At 37.6% G+C, this 21571-nt stretch overlaps 2 protein-coding genes across 16 annotated transcripts in view; one reads left to right on the forward strand and one right to left on the reverse strand.

Annotated features, from left to right (window-relative positions):
• Nucleotides 1–21571, reverse strand: part of LOC110837360 (BTB/POZ-zinc finger protein abrupt) — a 273544-nt gene that overhangs the window by 197491 nt on the left and 54482 nt on the right. For 4 of the 6 annotated variants that reach the window (XM_022079380.2, XM_022079382.2, XM_022079384.2 and 1 more), the window contains exon 2: nt 8460–8561. The gene's annotated coding sequence lies outside the window, so the exon portion shown is untranslated. Of the gene's footprint in view, nt 1–8459; nt 8562–12024; nt 12102–21571 lie in introns of those variants that run through there. The other 2 variants (XM_087352441.1, XM_087352440.1) reach the window with 2 other exon arrangements.
• Nucleotides 1–21571, forward strand: part of Ca-beta (Calcium channel protein beta subunit) — a 212447-nt gene that overhangs the window by 138965 nt on the left and 51911 nt on the right. For 2 of the 10 annotated variants that reach the window (XR_002545659.2, XM_087352436.1), the window contains exon 1: nt 12219–12958. The exons of 3 other annotated variants lie outside the window; for them this stretch is intronic. Coding sequence is in view for 5 of the 7 variants with exons in the window: in XM_087352436.1 (XP_087208562.1) it covers nt 12659–12958 (300 nt within the window). In the remaining 2 variants the exon portion in view is untranslated. Of the gene's footprint in view, nt 1–1708; nt 2539–12218; nt 12959–21571 lie in introns of those variants that run through there. 5 more of the 10 variants (XM_087352438.1, XM_022079375.2, XR_002545660.2 and 2 more) reach the window with 5 other exon arrangements.

Raw genomic sequence — 21571 nt, forward strand, 5'->3', positions numbered from 1 at the left:
TATTGTGATTAGACGGACAAGATTTAAATAAAATAATATATAAATGTATTTACATGTGCCCACATCTTTAGTGCGTAGAACAGCGTATTGTACTTTTCATGACAATGCCCAAAGGCTGAAGGTTTAAAGAAGAGACTGTACGAATCTACATGGAGCAAAAACGCAGAACATACAGACAGAAATCCCAATCAGAAGCCGACTTACGGTCCGAGAATCTAATCCTGAATTACCCTAATACTAAAGGGGGCGGCTAACCACTTGACCTCAACACTGCACAGTGAATAGCTGCATGAACTGTAATGATTCATTAATGCTCATTAGATGCGCGCCCAATGTCTAGACTAAACGCCTAACAGCAGTAACGTAGAAGTTGCCGCTCTGGAACGGCGAAGGCTAAATTAAATCCGCCAGTCCTTAATATGCTTTACGCCTACCGAGACTGCTAGACTCGGGACTGGGTGAGACCCAGAACAGATTTTGATGCGGTTACGCAGAGAACAATCTTACCTCTGCCGCGAATCGAATCTGGGTCTTCTAGCTCATAACCATTTATTTTACTTACTGTGGTATTTCACCTCTTTCCTTCGCATACGTATTCTATAAGAACCACTTTCTATATTTCTATAGCAGAGGCCTGTAATTCTGTTTAACGTACAAACAGCCCCAGAAACACTGCAGCATATTGATCAAAATATAACGTGACAGTATATCAAAATGTTTGTGACGTGTGGGAAAAGTGGGTATGGGCGGGCGATAACGCTGTTACTCGGTCTCTGACCCTTCTAAAAAGGCGAATGTCGGCTGCTCAGGTAATAATTGAATTATTGACCTAACCTTTCGTTCAGATAAATGTTGCATAATTTAACACGAAACATATTTTACATTAATACACTTTTACTGATAAGTTTTATGGAGTGACTGATTCGTACACAACTCGTCTCCATTACAAAGATCAGATTGGTCAATGCAATTTAAATAAATAATAGATTTTTATTCAAAAAAATCATACGAAACGCACAAATACACTCTATGGGATAAATGCAGTTATTAATTATTAAAGGAGCATAGTAGACTATATACTATTACGACCGGAATTCAAATTATAATCGTGCAACTTCACAATCATAAATAAAACATAAAAATTAATGTCCATTTATAACTTCTAAAAACTTCTACTTATTAGGGACATTACTTTATTTGAAGACGCAAATTTGTGACATCGTTCAGATATTAAAAAAATTTCAAGACACACCTCGCAAGCCTCAACAAGATAAACATATTGTGTGGCGTACAATCATCTGTGAGAATTCTTAACGCCAAGTTGCTTTCCACATAGGTCGTATCAGTTTATATGGCAAAACTCACTGCAGTGGTAGCTAAAGGAAACAAAATAAAATATGAACGTTGCATTAAAATATCTGCAAATATTTACAGATTTCAGTACTGTTCATCCAGATATTCTTGGGCATTTCTTGAGACATAAGCAAAAAGTTCTTGTATGACTTTATATTTACGCAGGATGACATGAAATATCGTCTTTTTTAGTTCGATAATTTCAAATTGCCACTTTAAAGGCAATATTTCTAAGGGCATGAATCATGCAGTATTCTACGAAACCTCGATACGCGCTACCAGATGTCACTCAGAACGCCCTGCGTCACACAGGGGTTTTAAATTCTCCAACCATTTATTTTTAGCGTTTGATCTGGGCTAAGGCTTTTGGCATCCGTTCTATGTATTGCTTCCGACGCTCATGTTTTATGTCTCCGTTTCTTACTATTTTCTTTAACTCTTGCTTCTGTTTTGCCTTCGATTTCAACTTCATGACGTCGACTCTCGGTTGGTGCGTGAACGTCTCTTAACAGGCAAAAGAAACTTTCTCACCCTTTTCAGAAGTTACGTTTACATGAAGAAGACATGTTTCTGTAATGAGTTCAGTTGGGAATTAAAGTGCATACAGCCAGAGAACTTGTAGAGCGTGTGATTTTGTTCTTTCTGAATGTGAAATTCAGCATTTGCTGCCATGAGTAAAAAATACAGTAACTTTACTTTCGAGTTACCAAATCAGGACAGCAAAACGACAGTTACGAAAAGTTCACTGACGTCTCGAAGTGTTGTTCATTTATAAGTGGCAATTGTAATTATATTTCAGCTTTCGTTTAAAATATTACTTGCATGCTATAAATGGTGCTTACTGAAAATTCACTCTCAATCAAAGTGTTTATACATAGAGAAAGAATATATGCCGTAAATGGAAGTGACAGCGATAGAATTGTGACCAAAGTATTGTGGAATTCGTGTTGTGAAGTGTCTTAATCATAATCGTATAGTAGTACACAACGTATTACTGCATCCATAGAATCCAATGACACCAGAGACAAATTTATATTCTTCAGAAATCCTTCGGACAGAAATTCCACAATTTAACATCATCAGTATACTGAGCTGACACATTTGTTCTGACCGTGGCCTCTGTGACGTCACAAGATGGCGCACTTGCGAAAGAATCCACGCCGACCATTCGGACATCAACGAAAGGTAAAAGAAACAAAGAGATACTTAGTTGTCAGTCAAGTAACTGTATTAGATGCATAGCAACAAATTAACAAAATTACTAAGCAAAACATTGAGACTCTCTAACAACTGAACAGTTCATCCTCACAAATTACAGTTACATTTTTGCCCTCTGGTACAGTTAACAGTTTCACTTAAGACGCTTTTTTATCATATATGTAGAGATAAATGTAGATTACAGATAAAATATAACTAAGTATTTGAGCAGTTGGACAAATATCGAATGTAACTTAAAATGTCTTGTGAATTTAAGTGGTATTATATTAGTATCACCAGGGTAATGTGTCGTTTCGTGAGTTTCGTCTCTGAAACTAATAAATGGATTTATATTAAATTTGGTGTAGGCCTAAGAGGGTTTATACCAAATCTTGTGTGAAATTAGTCTTGAGTTTTTATTAGTCTCAACAAGCAGAAAGCTGAAATACGAATTTACTTATAGGTTTATTAAAACGGATTGTTGTACATAATGATACATAAATTAAGATACAATTTTTATTTGAATTTTTTTTCGATACTCTCAGTATTTAACAAAATTCCATTAAAAATACTTTCAGATTATGAACAGCGTGGTATCTGTAGGATGATCAACTTTGTAAGAACACACTCGAATTTCCGGCAAATGAGCATAAAGATGAATTCGAGATGCAAAGTAGCAAAGAACGTTATCCTGTGTAGCTCCTTAAATGGAATATAATCTTTCGCTCTTATTAAAGTGTACAATATGTACGGTAGACCTGTTTAGAGTCTTCAACCTCACTATTTATCCCAGGGTCATAGTAAGATCAGCGTACGTATATATCAATAAAGTCGTTTTGGCCCAAGTTTCGTCTACATTTCTCACATTATCCACAGAATTAGAATAGTCCTTCGCGGACATGAGGATACAAAAATTCTTTCACATACATAAACAAGAACCTGTTTTGGAAGACGACAGCACATGCAGTTTTATTTGATAAACCCTACAAAAACAAGATTAAAAATGTGTACTCTTTGGAGTACACAGACATTCCAAAGGTATTCTTCACGCCACGTCACGGGCGTTGACATCAGGAGGGAGATCAAGGAAACAACAAATGCAGCAATCATATAAAAGGGAAACACTGTGTCTTAGACCACTGTTGCACTAATGTCATCTTAGTTCATTGCTGCACTAACGTAAACCGAGGTCAATGTTGAAGCAAAATAGCAGTGAAATAACAACAATAACACAGAAATTACAATAACAAAAACTAAAAACTAGGAATAAGAACAAAAATAACATTAAAAATAACAATACGAATTCCGAAACAGGCCTTTTGGTAGAGAAAAAGAGATTCTGAAAGACCACGTCAAAGATGGATTTCATAGCATTAGTGAAGAACGCCTAAGATATAAGACTGGTTCTGTTTGTGCCCTCCCAAGCAATGCAGTGACAGACCAGCGGCGCAGTGAGACGCTACTGTATAGTGAGGTGATGCGACAGACAGACCGACGCGACACTGGGCCCCCACACCTTGCGCTGCGACATAACAAGATTAACTGTGTACAAATATAAACTTAGTTTTTTCTCCGTCTTTCTTTTGCCAGCGCGCAATCAGGATTATGACAGGCGCCACTCCCGGTTAGTCGGGCCGACTCATAATTTACGGTTGCGCTGCCAAAAGAACTCAGTGTATTTACACGTGTGTTTTGACTACCCCGTAGTGATTTCATGTTCTCACATTGAAGGCAACTTTCCCTCAAGGCTCATAATGTGTGTCAAGGGAAACAGGAATTACCAGCGATCGGAGACTGGCGATAAATATTCCCTGTTTGTTTCGTTGATTTCCGATATACGTGAAACGGTGTTTGGCCACTGACGACTAATTTTAATTATGATACATGCTAGTAACGTGGATCGAGGTTAGTGACTGATTATGGCTCTTTCGTTAATTTAAACACTGAATTTACACGTGTTATTTGTTTATGTGTTTGTTTATGGTTTATTTGACATTTATATAAAATCTCAGATTATAATTACTGCATCGAATAATTAAGGAATCATGAATTGGATAGGATATGGTTGTGGTCTAATTCAAATTACATTATCCCGAAGATTTCTGCGTTCTGGGTTGTTGCGCCGTGTAGTATTGTAGATGTTTACCAACGTTTTAGAGGTCATACTGCCTCCGTCTTCAGGGTGATAAATCGCGGCTCACCGTTGTGAAAACCTCAAATGATACCTACATTATCCCGGAATTTGCCTGAAGGAAATGGGGTAAAGAAACTAAAACTTGTCAGGATGCCCGGTGTCTCGGCCGAGATTCAGACTATTTGCAGCCCGGATACAAATGAATTCAGAGTTACCGCTACATTACCCAGCTCGCTGATATGGGACGAGGAAGGCGCTGACAAGTGATGATGGTAGTGGTGATGAATAACGAACCAGTGTTTTTAAAATTGCCGGTGCAGCAGTAGGGTCCTATTTTAGAATGTTTTGGAGTAGTTGGAGAAGACGATAGAATTGTTGACAGTCAGAATCACACAGGATTCTTTTGTGCACAGAAACGGAGAGAAAAAGAGCAGTTTCCCATTATCGTTTATTTCTTTCTAACCGTCCTTATTCCCATCTTTAATTCCATATTTCTCTTCACATTCATTTTTAACCCTTCCTTTCCTTCAATGCGTATTTATTATCCTCCTGCCTTACCTCTCAATTTCATTCTTACAACTTCCCTTCTCCCTTCATATATCTCATTCTTATTTCTTACTTCAAATGTTATTTTCTTTCTTCCACTTTTCCTTTATCCATTTGCAATTCTTTTTAAACGTTTTTCGCTCATGGTTGTTGCAATTCTTATGAGTTTAGAATGGGAACAGAGTATGGAAGAATGGTTGGTTGATTCATTGTGGAATCTGGTTTAGAGACAATGGAACGTCGATTGATCGATGTGGAGGTGGCAATGATTTATTTATCTGGAGAGAGGATAAGGAAGGCACACGGATGTCTTTTCTGTTAAAGGCATGGCCACGAAAACTTCAAAAACAAAACTTGTTACCTGAACTCTCCAAACGCTAATCTGACACTACCCCAGAGGAAACACGCTTCACGAAAACTCCGCAAAGTAAAAAGTCCTTCTTGCGAAGAAATTTCCCGCCTTTTATAAACTCCAAAGGTTCGTTAACGTGCTAACATCACACCATTGATACCCATACACGAGCCACATGAATCTAGCCCAGTCTCTCAATCCGTTTCTTTAAGATCCTCCCTTTTATGTCCAAGTGTTCTCTGGAAGTCCGCGCGTTGTCGAGAAGATCCCTTACATCTTCGTTCTGCCATGTGTACCGGGTATATCAAAAGACATGCTCCAGTTTAAACTACATATATATTCTGATATTAATTATTACAATAAACAAGGGAGAATAATTATTCTAATCTATTAATGGAAAACATGCTCAATGTGTGTGAACCACTGGCATCCAACAACGGTTGCAGCCGACGTTAGAAACTGGCAACTGTTCTGCTTGGAGCGAATTCAGTAATTCTAATGACGACATGAAATTTCTTCTTACACTTTATCAACTGTGTAGTGGTTTGGTCGTTGTTTTTGAACACGTTGTTTCAGACGCCTCAAAAATTAATCGCGGAAGTTAAAATCGTGAGAATATGGCGCCCAAGAACATTCATATCCAAAATGTCCAAGGAAGTGTTATTTTGTACGCCATCTTATGAAACAATGAGGATGTTACCATTGACGGCAAATTAAACAACACAATTATTTATCTGCGTCGAGAATTTGTTGATAAATTATATTTAAACTAAAGCATACTTTTTAATGATCATATATATACGATACACACAGAGGTTCGGGGTTTGGTCCTTTTCCCGTCTCCTGATAACTGGTCCTCTTAAGACATGCTGACAGAGCTTTACGGCCCGATCCTGGTCAAGTGATATGTGATCAAAATATTTCTGGTTTGATCCCCACCCGAGGCATCATAACATTAAAAATAAAGAAAAAACTATGTCAGTATAATGACAATCACCTGACGATGGCGGCAGAGCCTACTACCGAAACATTGAATAAACCATAAATAAACTGACATATTCAAGTCGGTTAAGAGCACCTTACCTGCATTCAGAGAAACCCGGTTCCAGTCTCGGATATTTTCCTTACCATCTACAGGTCAATACTGAGACATCTAACCGAAGAAACTATCACTTTGTTCCAAATCCGTATTTATTCACAATTCAATATTATTTCCCTACACCATTAAAAGCTCCACAACCTCCGCAGTTGAAACAGTGCTATAAAATAACAAACAAAATACTTAATCAGAAAATTTATGATAAGAATCTGGACCCACAGGTCAATTATATCAAATTAGAATGTATTTATTTTCCTCAGTACCGCCTCTTCACAACAGAACACTACGGCTCCCATTCTAAATAAATAACATTTCGAATTACTCGGCGCTAATTAATCTTTTCAGTTGATCAAGAATAACTAAATAAACCAATTAAACAATGAATTCTAATTTCTAAATGCCTGTGTTACGTGTTACATCCAGCTACATTTCAAGTATATTTTACTGCCAGTCCGTAAGTTCTTATCCCTAACTTCCTACTCATTATTTACGTCTCTCTTCTTCATTTCAACTCCCGCTGTTTCAACGGGGAACACATTTTCTTTTCGGTGGATCGTGCCTGTCACTGGTTGAATAACTCTGGCTACAGAGACGTGCATTATCAGAAGTGAGTTATTTATGAACCCGAACATGCGGATCGGAATTTAAAAGTTCGTGTTTCATTTTTTAATGGCGTTACAAAACTTCGTTACGTAATATTAGCCTTTTTTAAATCACGCGACAGTAGTGCCGTAGTGGTTCGAGCAGGAACCTAATTAATTTATGATAACGAAACTTGGGTACATAATAAAATAATTTTACTAACAATGAAAATAATAAACTTCGCTTGGATAATGTGACTTTTCCTGGAGTGACATGCGAAATAACAAATAAGATGTTTTCGTAATTATTTTATAACAATTTATTTTAATTTTATTATTTTCGCAACAAAAACAATAACTCATTTGGGCCTAGATGCCTGAAGCAATTAATTACCCAGTAAGAGTCGACCACTGTTTCAATAATTCTTTACTTGACACTAATCAAATTTCTAAACTGATTTTATACAAAATTTAAAGAACGAAACAGTACCAAACATTTTTTGTCGATAAGGTAAAGTGGTTAAAAATGGGTGGTATATAAAATTATTATTTTTAGGCCCAAAGTAATATGTAGTTTGCATGGAACTACAATCAAAGTTACCATTTCTCTAAGAAGTTGTTGGTTTGCCGTGAAAATAATATTCTCCATTTTAACTCTACATTTGTTTGAAACATTTCTGGATATGTAATAAATTTCACGAATTCACAAAAATTCAAAGAACACATTTAGACTTTGCAGCGTAATCTGTGATGTCATCAGTTGCGTAAAAATACTCTATCTGTGATAATTAGTTCGAAAAAACATACACATCAAATTCAGAATTAACTCATTTACTCATTTGTTTGTAGTTTCTTCAGAATTTTTAAGAGGCAAAGAGATTTATTAATGCGGATGAGGAACACCGCTCTCATGAAAACTTTTTAAACACCCAGCTTGGAACAGCTTCATCTACAGCGAGCCAAGACGATATGCTTCAGATTACTTGATGCATAACGGTACACAATCTGGCACAGGAAACAAGACCAGTTGACAGTGTGTATGGATATCCGTGCCACAAGAACGTAATACCATGATTCCAAACCGTAAATACAGTAGGTCATGTCAATGTTTCTTCTATTCTGTCGCTAACATAGTGGAAACATACTGAATACCAAGATGTAGCACAGTAAAAGTAACCAAATGAGTTAGTTACCTACCTTGCTTATTCTCCTCATTCTTCTACATCTTATAACTTCAGTTCCTAGACTTTTGTAGAAAAACGTTGAGGTATCCATCTATTTCCGTATCATTCCAAGATCCTGAAAACCGAGCATTACAATGTAAGTAACAATTCTATTGCCTAAGTAATTAAAAAGATCGTTAAATAAACAGACATTTTAAACAAATATAGGAAACCTTTATAAACAGAAATAGTTGTCTTTGAAAACAGCCTTATTTTTAAAACATCATAAGAATCTATTTGAAGATAGTCGATATTACAATTGGCTAATCTGAGATCGCAGAATAAGGTGACTTAGTCTCATTCCACCCCAATCACTATTATAATTACAGAAATCCTTGTGTAGAAACCACATTTTTACACACACTATACCTAATGTTTCTCGTTATAGGGAGAGGGAAAGCTAAAGCCAAAACACGGAACAGAGTCAGACCATTGTCCGTGTGAGATGTGCATTGCGCAGAGTTGTGACATATGAAGGATAAAGTGTTCTTCTAATGGCACCAAGAAACCTTCATTAATCTTGTCACCCATTATCGAATGTCTGCATTTACTGAAAAATATCTTCATAAAGTTCAGCCATTGTATTGCAATAACCTATGATTTTATGCGAACGATCATTAATCTCGTATGCCAACTATAACGTTACTTTCAAATCTTAATTTATGTTTCCAGTGTAGTTATTTTCGCAGGCCCTTAGCACTGTGTTTTGTGGTAGGAAACACAAATAACAAGTTAAAAACAGACTTTCAGTGGTCAGAATACAAGACACGTTCAAAATGCACCAGGTTCAAACCCACATGCTGTCACTAACATCCTAAGTACAATATAAAACTAATTTCTGTGCGGTTTAGGATATTCACGCGGTAAAGATGTTGACAATGGTCTTCCGGGTTGCCGTCGTGTAGTCTTTTAGCTAATTACCATCGTTTCGGAGTATGACAACCTTCACCTGAAGGCGGAATGAAGTCAACTTCAAAATCATCGTCTGTGTTAAATACGTCACAGTCAATGGACAGTGTGGCGTGATGAACTGTTTTTGCAGTGCGAAGACACAACCACCGTCATAAAACTTCAAGAAGCAACATTATTTCAACTGAATTCGAAAAAGAAAACATATTCACACAAGTGCTTAAATGTTTACTCTTAAATATTACAATTGTTCACGAATTGTAAGCTGGTCATTTTTCTTGTATAATAACTTTACTAACATTCAGGTCTTCATATTAACTGTGTTGCTTCTGGAGTTCCTGTACAGTATTCTAACGTACAGAATAGATGTCCGGTAACCAGAAAGAAATAACATTAATTCTGTTTACTAAGACAAAACCTGTATATAGAAATATATTTATACAATATAAGATTTTAAGCTTTACGGCGACTGCAATTAATGCAATCATCTCGGAAAATCAGCCATGTCAAAAATTTCCTAGACTGTCTCTACCTCTATCAATAAGGACTGGAACTATTTCCATACTGACATCACTGATTTTCAGAGAAATCTACATATTTTATATACATTCTGAAATGTAGGCAGCTTTCAGAAAACAATTATTCTTTCTTATGTAGAAGACCAAACAAAACTTAATGTATAGAGCGATCCATCTTCAAGATCATTTTCTGCATTCATGATGCGCTGACGTATACGATCTAGTATTCATCAACAGCCAACTTCGTGACCCAATTGCACCCCACACTTTTATAAACATCTTTGATCCTTAGGTTATTCAATGACGTTGATTTAGACCACGATTTCGTGTTATTTTCAAGGTACTGCCCCAAAAATCGCCCTCAGACACAAATCTCTCAGTCATTATAGGCAGTAACCGAACCCAAATAAATTTCAGGGCACCAATGACAAACATTTTGCTCCTACATCATTTCGGTGTCCTAGAGCAGTGGTATTCAACCTGGGGTACGCGTACCCCCGGGGGTACGCGAAGATATCTTAGGGGGTACGTGAAATTTAAGAAATATATATATTATTTCATGATAAACACTGAATAATCAGTAATGTAATTTATTTAATTTATTTTAAATGTAGATTATATACTATATATAACTTGAATTATACATCAGCAACTTTTGGGGTACGAAGTTGTAGAGAAATTATATCTGGGGGACCTAGAGTCCCGTATGACAAAACAAGATGGTAAAATAGCTATCAAAGAGATTTTCTGCGACTATGAATAATGTCTGAAACTGACCTCCATCTAGAACCGATGTCAAAAGTGTGCAACTGTGCTTTTACTCCCACATACGCCTCCACACAACGCTGAGAGACAACTTTAAATTTACCATTGCCAGTGGTGTAGACAACATCATCTGTTTCTAGAGTACAGTCAGAGTTCTGTTTAAGAGATAAAGCGTGCGTAACTGCATAAAGTAAAGGGCTGTCTAATTACACACGAATCTTAAAATGTACTTCTGCATAATCCACTTCCTCACGTTTGATAATATTACTCAGACGTGACAGCCACGGGTCCTACTTCTGAGCCAGTTTTAATCCAGTCCACACTCTCCTGACTTATTTCATTAAGATCACATTTAATTTCGACGCCTATGTCTTCCGAGTGGCCTCTTCCCTTCAGGCTTTCCAACAAAACTTTCATAAACACTTCTCGTCTCGTGCTACATAAGCCGCCCATCTCATCTCACTTGATTTATCCATTCTTTTATTCGGAAAATAATATTTAACAATAATCTTAGTTTTAAAATGATATAAGTGTTACTATTACCGGTACATACGTTTATTTCGTCCAACTACCACTAATGAACAGAGGGTTAAGAAGAGTTATAACCATCTTTAGAAGTTCCATAACTCTGCAGCTCGTCCGTAGTATTTTTACAGTTTAAGTGCGTATCCAAATAAATAGCAATTGCTTTTGTAGGACTTGAAAATTTCACGGCTTGTGAAAGTTGCATAATTTACTTGGGCGCTAACCCGCGTCATATTCCAAAGTTTAGAAGATTGTCTCCATCACCAGAGTAAGTTTGAGGAATGAACAAATTTTCTGATCAGTTTTAGCAGTTTCACCCTGGGTATTGGCGTGTTATATGACCCCGATGATAGGGAGAGATCTAGTCTTCGGAAAGTTTGGAATTTGACTCATCCCTGACGTTGCTAATCGACCGTGAAAATCTTACAGCAATTGCTTTTCTAAATACCGTTAAACGCCTGATATTCGTAATGAAATTCCAGCATATTTTTGGAGGCAGTGACCGAAATTTAAAGCTTTAGTTACATAACCTTTGTCCATTATAAGAGTCAAATTACTACACATTTATGCACAGCTGTTATACGTACTACGTGAGTCTAGAACAATATATGGGAGGGGATCACTAGCCGTGACAGCTAATAACACGAATTCGAATAAGCTACCTTTACAACGGAAACCAGAGATATTACTGTTAAAATCTTCATTTCCTTTTTCTGTCGCATCTACCATGTGGCCAGTACAATTCTCGTTTAATAATCAACACGGCTACAGCTAGTTCCTGTAATATACGTACAATCGAAGTACAGAACAAAATACTACTACCATTACATTTTCGAAGTCTGCATCCTTTTGTATGAAGCCTCTTCTTCATTTACTTAACTTTATTTCCTCAAACAAACAGAACACAAGCATGCAACCACCCCCACCAGGACAAGTAAAATGGACGAGGTTTGCCTGTTAAGTTTTCAATCGATACTAACGCATGCGCAGATAATCGTAGCAGCAGTACGTACAAACTGGTACAATGAGTAGAGAAACAACTCCTGTCGGAAAACGACGATATACAACACGCATTACACACACCTTCAGAACACACCGGGCGTTCGAAGCACACAAAATAGAAGGGGTATAAACGTCTAAGCCGACAGAAGTTACTTTGCGTGTGTTATCGTGCAGGTTATGTCAGTGGCTTCCAGCTGGGTCAGTGTGTCGATGTCAGGTGCCTGAAACAAGGTCGGCGTGCGAATCCGTCATCAAGAACGGCTCTGTGAGCTTCATATACCAGTGCACACTGAACTGCGTTACGTCAGTGAGATTATACTTGAATTACTGAAAATAGAGCGTGCGTCAAGTGAGTGTGTTTCGTTGTTGTAACTCTCTGATTTGTTAACTTATTTTAATTGTTGTAACAGAGGAACGTTATACCGAAGTCAAATGATGATGTACTGCAATCTCAATGTTAACTGAGATTCCTTGGACTGCTCTAATACAGACTATTGTGAAACTGGCATCAGTATTGTTCAGACGTTACCACGATGACATCAGTATCAACAGACCGTACTGTGAGCAACTTCTGCACAATCCACTTCTGCATTCGCTATTAATATTCTTCCTTTTGCTAGGAGTTAGTGTTAAAGAGAGTTTAAAAACGGCCGAATACATGGTGCAGAAGCGAGAGCCGGGAGCATGTCGTAACATGATTGGCTACACCAGCCACCAATACAGCCAGCAGGGCTACAACAAACTCTTCACACAGGTAACACGTTTTAACAGGCCTGCCAACACAGTGCTGCTTTTATTCTTCAGTTTCGTAGAAGTAAAATTCTATGCTGAAAGTTATGTTTGTTCTGGTATTGCACAATTTAATGAGACTTCAATGAAAAAAATTAGGGCTGCAAGATCCTGCCATTCTTACTAACAATCACACAAAACAGGAATATAAATATGGTATTCATCCTGCAATAGGTCAACAGTAAAACCTTCACAATCACTCAATTTTTTATGTTGACATCTTCCACTACTTTTATATTTATTTTAAAATTGTCCCAGTTTTTATTTATTTGTTTATTCACAATTTATTCGACGACGCTGTCAGCAGCTCAAATTATACAGTGTTTATATAACACAGAGGATGTTGAAGGAAATGGTCGTGGCCTAATTTAAGGCATCCCATCACTTGCGTCAAGGGACTGAAGAAAACCACAAAAACCTTTAGTCAGTGTCTGATCCTAGATTTGAACACTGGACCTCCTGAATACGAAACAGAAATACTAACCACATTAAGGGATCTGAGTCAGGATGACAGACACAAATATAACTTCCCAACAAAAATCTTGCCTGCAGAAAATGTAGGAACCAAAAAAAAAATCAGTCAGGATATAAGGCACCAGCCTAGATTCGACACCGATATCTCCCTCATCGCTGAGTCTGTACGCTCGGAAATCTGTAATACTCACCTCAACAATAAATTGTTACATTCAGTCCTGTAACAGCTCCATACGTTTCAAAATGCATCATTAAAGATCTTGGGTTCCTCGTTGCTCACATTGCAGACACACATTTATTAATCCCTGTGCAACCGAACTGCTTCGAACCTATCATTACAGATACAATGCACTGGCCCTGGGGACCATCCATCCTCCTAACCAATACTTACTAGTGATCTTCCCTGGGTTAAAGAGATCGAGGTCTGAATCTGCCCACACTCCTTCATTTAGAACCGAGATTAAGAACAGACGATCCACACGTCCACATGTCTTCCTGTCATTGTATTCAATTAAACACAAGGGCAAACTCAAATATTTAACATAAAGTACCAAATAAATCAATAGCCTATATTCCCTGACCAAGACTAGAAGTATAGTCCGCAAGTTTCGTGTGTAATCAGGTGACGGCTTGCAGATTCGGAAAACAACTTGCTCAAAAGGGACCAGCCGACAAGCTATGTTTCTCCAAGGGCGGGGAGCTAACAATTTCGTCCAACAAAGGTTGTAGTGAAACGTCAAAACTCATCCCAATTTCTTTGTAACGGCCTAAAAGACGGAAAAAATATGTAACGTATTCAATTGATAACATCAGATTTCGCCCGCGTTTTACTAATCCAGCAGGTAACAGTACAAATGTTTCCTAAGAAAAGAGCATGCTAACCATCGTATAGTGCGCATAAGAAATCAAATCAGTAATTAAGAGGGTAGAATTTGTTACAAATGATATGAATGCCGTGTATAATACGAAGAGGTCAATGGTCATCGTTGTACCCGTTCGTATTACTACTATTCATTCGGAAATATAAGGGTACAATACGAAGAATTTTAAAGTTGCGACTGGATTGATAACGGTGGATGTTTCGATAAAATTATGTTAATCGAAGGCAGGGACAGATGGCAAAAATATGAGTCAGGAGCTGAGAAAATACAGGAATAAAACAACAGTACAGAAGATATTGAAACATTGAAGGGTTCCATAAAATGTTAAGGCCTCTGCATCTCTATCTGGAACATGAAACTCAATTATCCCCACTTGAAGCGCAATCAAACACGCAAACATGAAACTGTATTATTTATTATATTGGTTTAATTATATTAAGAATAAAGTACAGCGTGTAGAGGATTTGATGCTAGATTACGAACTGTCTTCGATTGTCACCGCCTACTTGTTAACATCGTTTAATGACTGCTTCTGCTTCCACAATGTAACACGGATCTCATAACAGGGTGGAATAGTTTTTAGCCTACTAGCCTACATCAGTGTTCAAAGGTCTGCTGAATCGACCGCGGTTGATGTCGTTAAAAGATAAGTCCCAGACAATGAAAAATGAAGACTTTCAATTAAAATCAAAAGCTTGACTTCAGAAATCAAAGGATGCCTCAACAACTCCACCTCCTCGAATTAACCTCTGACGATAAACTTCAGCCAATTAGGAAATATAAGTTACGAGCAACAGAACTGCGGTAAATAAATTTATTTTAATACAACTTCCTTATTTAATTCCATATTTATGTATCCTTGTAATCCTGGGGTCTCGGGTTCGATTCCCGGCGGTGCCCGAATTTATAACTTGTGTTGGGCAAGGCCGTGGTCTAGGCAACACGGAGTTTTCCTCCGGGGGCTTCCCCGGTTTCTCCGTGGCATCCCAACAATTACTCCATTCACACACAGAAGAAGGCAATGGCAAACCACTTCTGGATCACCTGCCTAAAAAAACATATATGAACAGGTCCCAGTCCGAGAAAAAGATGGAAGGATCCTGTTCATATGGACCTGACGTCAGACAGAACACTAAATAAAAATAATAAAAATTTAGAGTCATTAAGTTTACCACTGAAAAATATCGGCTTATGATCTCATTAACATTCATTCAGTGGAAAACAAGTCTTTTATTCATTAATTTTAACGTTGCTTTGCGCTAATTTCTATTACTGGATAAATCGGGTTATACGTGTGTTTTATGTACTGGAAAATGGACGATGGCCTTTACGCAATGGCCAAGCCAGTGTCGGAAAGCTTTACTGGTCGATGTTTATTGTTATACCCTTTTCTCCCGTCACAGAGAATACAGTCGTTCAAGAAAGGAAGTGAAACCTTTTGATTATTTTGTTTCAAACAGTCATATTTTTAAGTTCCTTGTTGACGACGAGAAAGTTATAATAAACGTTAGGCAACTGAAAAACTATTATTCTGAACTAGACTTTTGTTTAATTTACAAGACTCCTAACTTGATCGTAATACACACTGCTCCAAACATTAACCAGAACTATTAAGAAACTATTGATATTAACTGATAATTATAAATTATTACACGAGATTCAGAGCAATTACGCAATCATGTCAACACACGTCGAACGAGAGGTCTGGACACGCAAGTTTCGGTCAATGAACTTTTGGTGTGCGTTGTGATGGTAGAACACAATCAGATTTCAACACAATATGCTTCAGGATAATTCCAGATAACACGGAATGAATAAACGGAAAATTCTTTCAGCATTTATAGTAGGCTCCTGCAAACATTCTAGACCCGGTGAGGTTTAGCAATGTAGCTAGATGTAAGCAGATGATTCAATAGGAAGAAGGCGAATGTAAGATGTATCTATCTTTATTTAACTGTTAAGAGTTCATAGTTGTCTCAGCTTCAATGGGCATTACACACTGTCGACATATGAAACAAGTCCTATTTTAAAAAAACCAAATTTAAATTAACAGAAACTTCTGTAGTGGCAAGTCTTATTATGCTGCATTACCATACACTAACTAAATAAGGCACACGAATGTAGCTATAATTTGTGTTTCATCAGAAAGAAGAAACCAATAGCCAATGTCCTACTTATATTTCAGAAAAGCACTAATACGATTTTATGAACAGATGATTCGTTTTCTAAATTTCACTGGCGAATGCAGAAGGAGTGACTCCATTTTTTGGTGTGTTCGTAGGATTCCTGCAGAGTTCCAATTAAGTTTCCTTTGTACGTCAGTCCGTCTGTACGCATAAAACATGTCAAGAACGACAGAACGGTAATGAAATTTGGCATGGACGTTACACCATTGGAAGCCACTCCAAGCCCTATTTTTAATGTTCTGTAATCATTAATACCAACGTGATGGATGCTAAAACTTGTGAGGTGGAAGGGTTATATTCTGCGAAAATGTAACTTAACAATGTTTGTCTACGCCCCTGATAACGCCTTGTTGCAAAATTTAAGAAATAAACAGCATTTATATTGGTCGTATTCCGTGGTTGCCAAGCTATGAACAGTGTTATGCCAATATTTCATCTGACAAAAGAGTCAAATCAAATGGCGAACGAACCATGAGAGTCACGCGATGCGTACATTTGCTAACGTTTTTGGATTTAAATCGTTCACAAAACTTGCACTAGCAATTTTGAGATTCTACCGCTTTATACGCCGATACGTCGGCTAAGTTTCAGCAATCGGCGCGAAGTATCCCCGAATGTCGACGTTTTTCTCTATCCGCCTAATTAACTACCAAATCAACCCCATTCCAGTGTCGTCCCTGACAAGTTTCGAGTTAGGCCTATCTGTGAACCCATGTGGGTCGCGGGTGGCACCGATAACTGTACATAAATTGATCTATAAGTTGCCATCTTCAGAGTGGATAGCTGGAAGAAGGGGGTGTTTCGAAGCGAATATATAAATCTGTCAGTACGAGTGGAAGGTGACTAACATGACAAGACGAGAAAAGCAGCAGTATGCTATCAACGGAGAGAGACTGCGCGCCTGAAGAAAAATAGGCATTACATAAAGTTTAAGCGATCACGTGGTCAGGAAAATTGGCGATAAATAATAACGACCACGTGTTTCGGAAGAGAAGCGATTAATAAGTTTTAGCTAACACGTGGTTAATAAATGATGTGTTCCAATTATTTAATTTCTAAATGACGGATAGCAAAAATGAAGCTTTTTTACATACCAAGTTTTTCACTGCCGAAAAAAGGTCAGATTCATCTTTCGTTAGCAATGTAAGCTGTCATCTTAATTTGTCATATTTGCTACAGAATACCCTCATACTCTTTTAAAGTGGCTGTCACATCCGTTCGTCTGTGAATGTTTGTGTATGCGTTATAGCCAACGGCGACTGAAACACTGTAAGGAGGAAAATAAAGAATTAGGAGACCTTGGCGGAAAGTGAAGTACCATACTAATGCACCTATAATCCATGTTAATAATGCGCTTACGATCTGCCTTAATGCACCCATAAACTATCTTATTAATGCAGCCACTACCTGTAAAAATAAAAATAAAAATAAAATAAAAACGTTCTCTTGGATTCTGTAGGGTTCTGACGATAGTATGTTATAGTCGGAGTCACTGGGTTTTTTGGTGATTGAGACTAGCTCCGTCTATCGGTGACCCTGCCCCACACACCTGAAGACTAAAACAGATCCTGTTTTTGAAACGTCGTGTGTATTTTAACCTTGGACGATGGACAAATTCCAAAAACCCAGTAACTACGACATTTTCTCTTGGAGTTCGTATATTGTCTTAAGCGACCTCCCAAAACATTAAGGTAATTAAATGATGTATATATCAAATATGTCGGCTACAGAAATAACATCTGAGATGGACGTACAATTGTCAGCTGCTTATTTGTATTGCAATGCTTCTTGAGAAGCTAACATTGGACTTTACTATTTTTGTTAAACTCAACTAAACACACGGAGACGGATATACGTAACGCTTTAAAACACATTGGTAACTATATATACCGCATAGTTTAACACTCAGTACCTGGACATTTTGCATACCGAGCGTATTTGTTGGTTTCGTACGATCCTCAGAATAAATTTAAACAGCATTAATCAACTGATCTTTGTAATGGAGTTGTGTTGTGCTTTTATTCAGGTAAGAACTGATTTCATAAATACTGTTCAGACGCTCTTCAAGATTATAAACCACTTCAATAAATTCCCTCCTCAAAATTTCTCTGAATTTTTTTGTGACTTAAAGAGTTAAATGCATTAACTGTTATTAATGGAAGAACACTAACCAATACCCGCAGCTTTACAGTAATATCCAAGAGAAATGATGAGCCATAGAAAGCGTGAGAAAGAAGCGATACAAGAGCTGTCGTTTAACAATAACGATGATGTAATTTAGCCTGCATTTAATTCAGTTTAATTCTCACTATAACATACAGCTTCATGTCATTTGGCACGTCACTCAAACACGTCATTTCCTTCAGTTATGATGTGAATAATGTATTAAGGATAGCGTACATAGAAAAGAAATGTCCGACATTAACGAAGTATAGGCAAATATTCTTTCTCATATTAAACAAACAACGCTGTGTTTATTGCTCTTGGCGCTTCTAAAACATACATTTCCCCCAATCAGGTAAATACAGTAATGGTACTGTAAGACAAATCCTTACTTACTCACTATCTGAACACTTCTTACAATCCTGTTCGATTACGTTTTTCCAATGCAGCTAAAACACCGGCGTTAAACAACTTAATAGTCTTTTTTTCCCAATATACACGGAGAACTCAATTTCTGTGCTGATAATACAAAAAAAAATGTCAAGCAAAAACTTTGCTTAGTAAAAGGCGAGACTTAAATTCTCGTAAATCGAAACATCGTGATACTATCTAGTCTTCAGAAGGACGATTTTTATTGGCAGCGCAAAAGGCTAAACACTAAACCTCCTGATTAGAGAGCTGGCATAACGATGCTTTCGTAATAAGAGACGCAAATTACGGGTTTGATTTTCAAAAATATTACGTGAAATAAAATGTCAGATATAAATGTAGAAAGACAGACGGACAGAGAAATGTAAATATCTATGTATAACATACATAGATAAATATACATATATATTGACGGACACATTCAGCGCGAATGCTCAATTCCCTAATTTCTTTTTAAGAATGAAAAGGAATTCTAAGAAGCACTAACCTTTTCAACCAAGAGCGTAAGACGGTTATTGTACGAGACTGCGTAACATAAAAATCGAGGGCACTGAACGTTAAATCTGTAGATGGACGGACAGACAGACAGTTTAATGCGAACGATGAACGTACACAGGAGTTCTTAACCGTACAATTTTCTGAACCAAACATTTCTCCCACTTCCGACGTTCTGCTCGTTTCCATGGGTACGCCAAGTACAGAAATATCACTCACGTGTCAATACCGATTCTAATAACCCAGAAGTTTAAATCAGGACTCTCTTCTGAGCGGTCGTGTGCCACTGCTCAGTCCCTCCCCTTCTAAAACATCATAGGCCTAAGACAGTTTATTATTGCAATATCATGCTGTCATGTTGGTGCGACTGCAGGGAAAGGATGAGGTCGCCTCTTGGACGCGAATAACGTCACAATCGATAACAGTTCCGACGCCGATGTCAACGTCTGTCCACCCACTATAATACAGGAGCGTCCATTCAGATTTCGGAATGGTGGGAAGAATATAGTCCAGTTGAAATTTCGTTACTCAGCACTGGGTAAAAGGGACAGAGATTGAGTGGCTTAGCTTCTGTCTGTCTGACTAACTGGTTCGGCGACAGACAAACAGCTGGCTTCATTACCATCTGTCTGATTAACTTGTTAGCTGACAGAATTAAAAGCTGGATAAATGAGTGAATGCCCAAATAACTGATTAATTGAAGCTGACCTAGTTATTTACATACATACACACACGCACGCACGCACGCACGCACGAAGCTAGTCACTGGTATTAGAACCATATTATTGAACAAAGTTAATGAACACACCCACATGTGGACATGTCGATAAGCAGTTTCAATTAAAATCAATTTCTAAGTACTGTTTCCGCATATGATTTAGTCACTAAGCAGAACGGAATCTGCTAGTATTCTGTGGGTATCGGGAAAGAAACGCTGCCGGGTACTGGCTATTTTGAGAAAGATTCTTGTGGTTTCCTTCAGTTTCTCCATAAAAAGAATACCAGGACAGTATTTCAAAATAGAACAAATACGTTTCTTTAAATTCGATTCAAATTCATTACCCACAATCATCCTACCATACCTGGATACAAAATTCATAGTATCAGTAGCTGAAACAGCGTCGTAAAGGATTCAAGTAACAAGCGTTAAAATAAATTTTAATGAAGAACATTTAGAAAGGAAGACGGAAAACAAAGGCTTAAAATACAGCATGTACAAGGTCAGAATGATGAAGTAGCTACTAATTTCCAACTCGAAGTTCATGTGTTGACATTTGGGGCGTAGGTGAAGTTCCATTAAACCAGACATACCTTCTACCACATTCTACTGCTCACAATACTGACGTATCGTCTGATTAACTCCACATTTTAAATTTTAAAATAAATTCATGCGATCACGCGTTGCCAGTTCTGATTGCCCAGTTCAATGAGCGGAAATACACGGATATTCAAGATGCAAACAAACGTTTCACTGCAATGAAGTGTTCTCGGGCGATCAACCGTGAAGCCCTTGGAGTTAAATCCAGCGCATCTTTCATTGTCGTGTACCCCATCACTAGTTCAAGTGCCTTCGAAGTTACAAAGCAGCTCATTTCAATAAACGATGTTTGTAACTAAAATCCGTAAAAAAAAGAACTCTGTTAGCTTCGCCATGTTTGCCTGTCCGTCTGTCGAAATGTAACAAATCGAGAACCGCTAAACGGATTTTAATTAAATTCGATACTGCAACGTCTTTAATAAAATCACTAAAATAACTTGCAGGTATGCAGTGAGACGAAAGTATCTTGGATCAGGAACAGAAACTCACAAAACAGACGAAAGCGAAGGTGCATAAGATGTGGAGCGTGAAGTTCAAATAACACTGCCAGTGCAAACAACAACATTTTACAGCTGAACGGTCATTATGCAACTTTTTTTTTTCGAAATGTTTGCGCAATGAACAAGAAGTGC

The sequence above is a fragment of the Zootermopsis nevadensis genome, unplaced genomic scaffold, assembly GCF_977971745.1.
Source record: "Zootermopsis nevadensis isolate Lab colony 2312 unplaced genomic scaffold, Znev_1.0 Znev_ptg000021l, whole genome shotgun sequence".
Taxonomy (NCBI): domain Eukaryota; kingdom Metazoa; phylum Arthropoda; class Insecta; order Blattodea; family Termopsidae; genus Zootermopsis; species Zootermopsis nevadensis.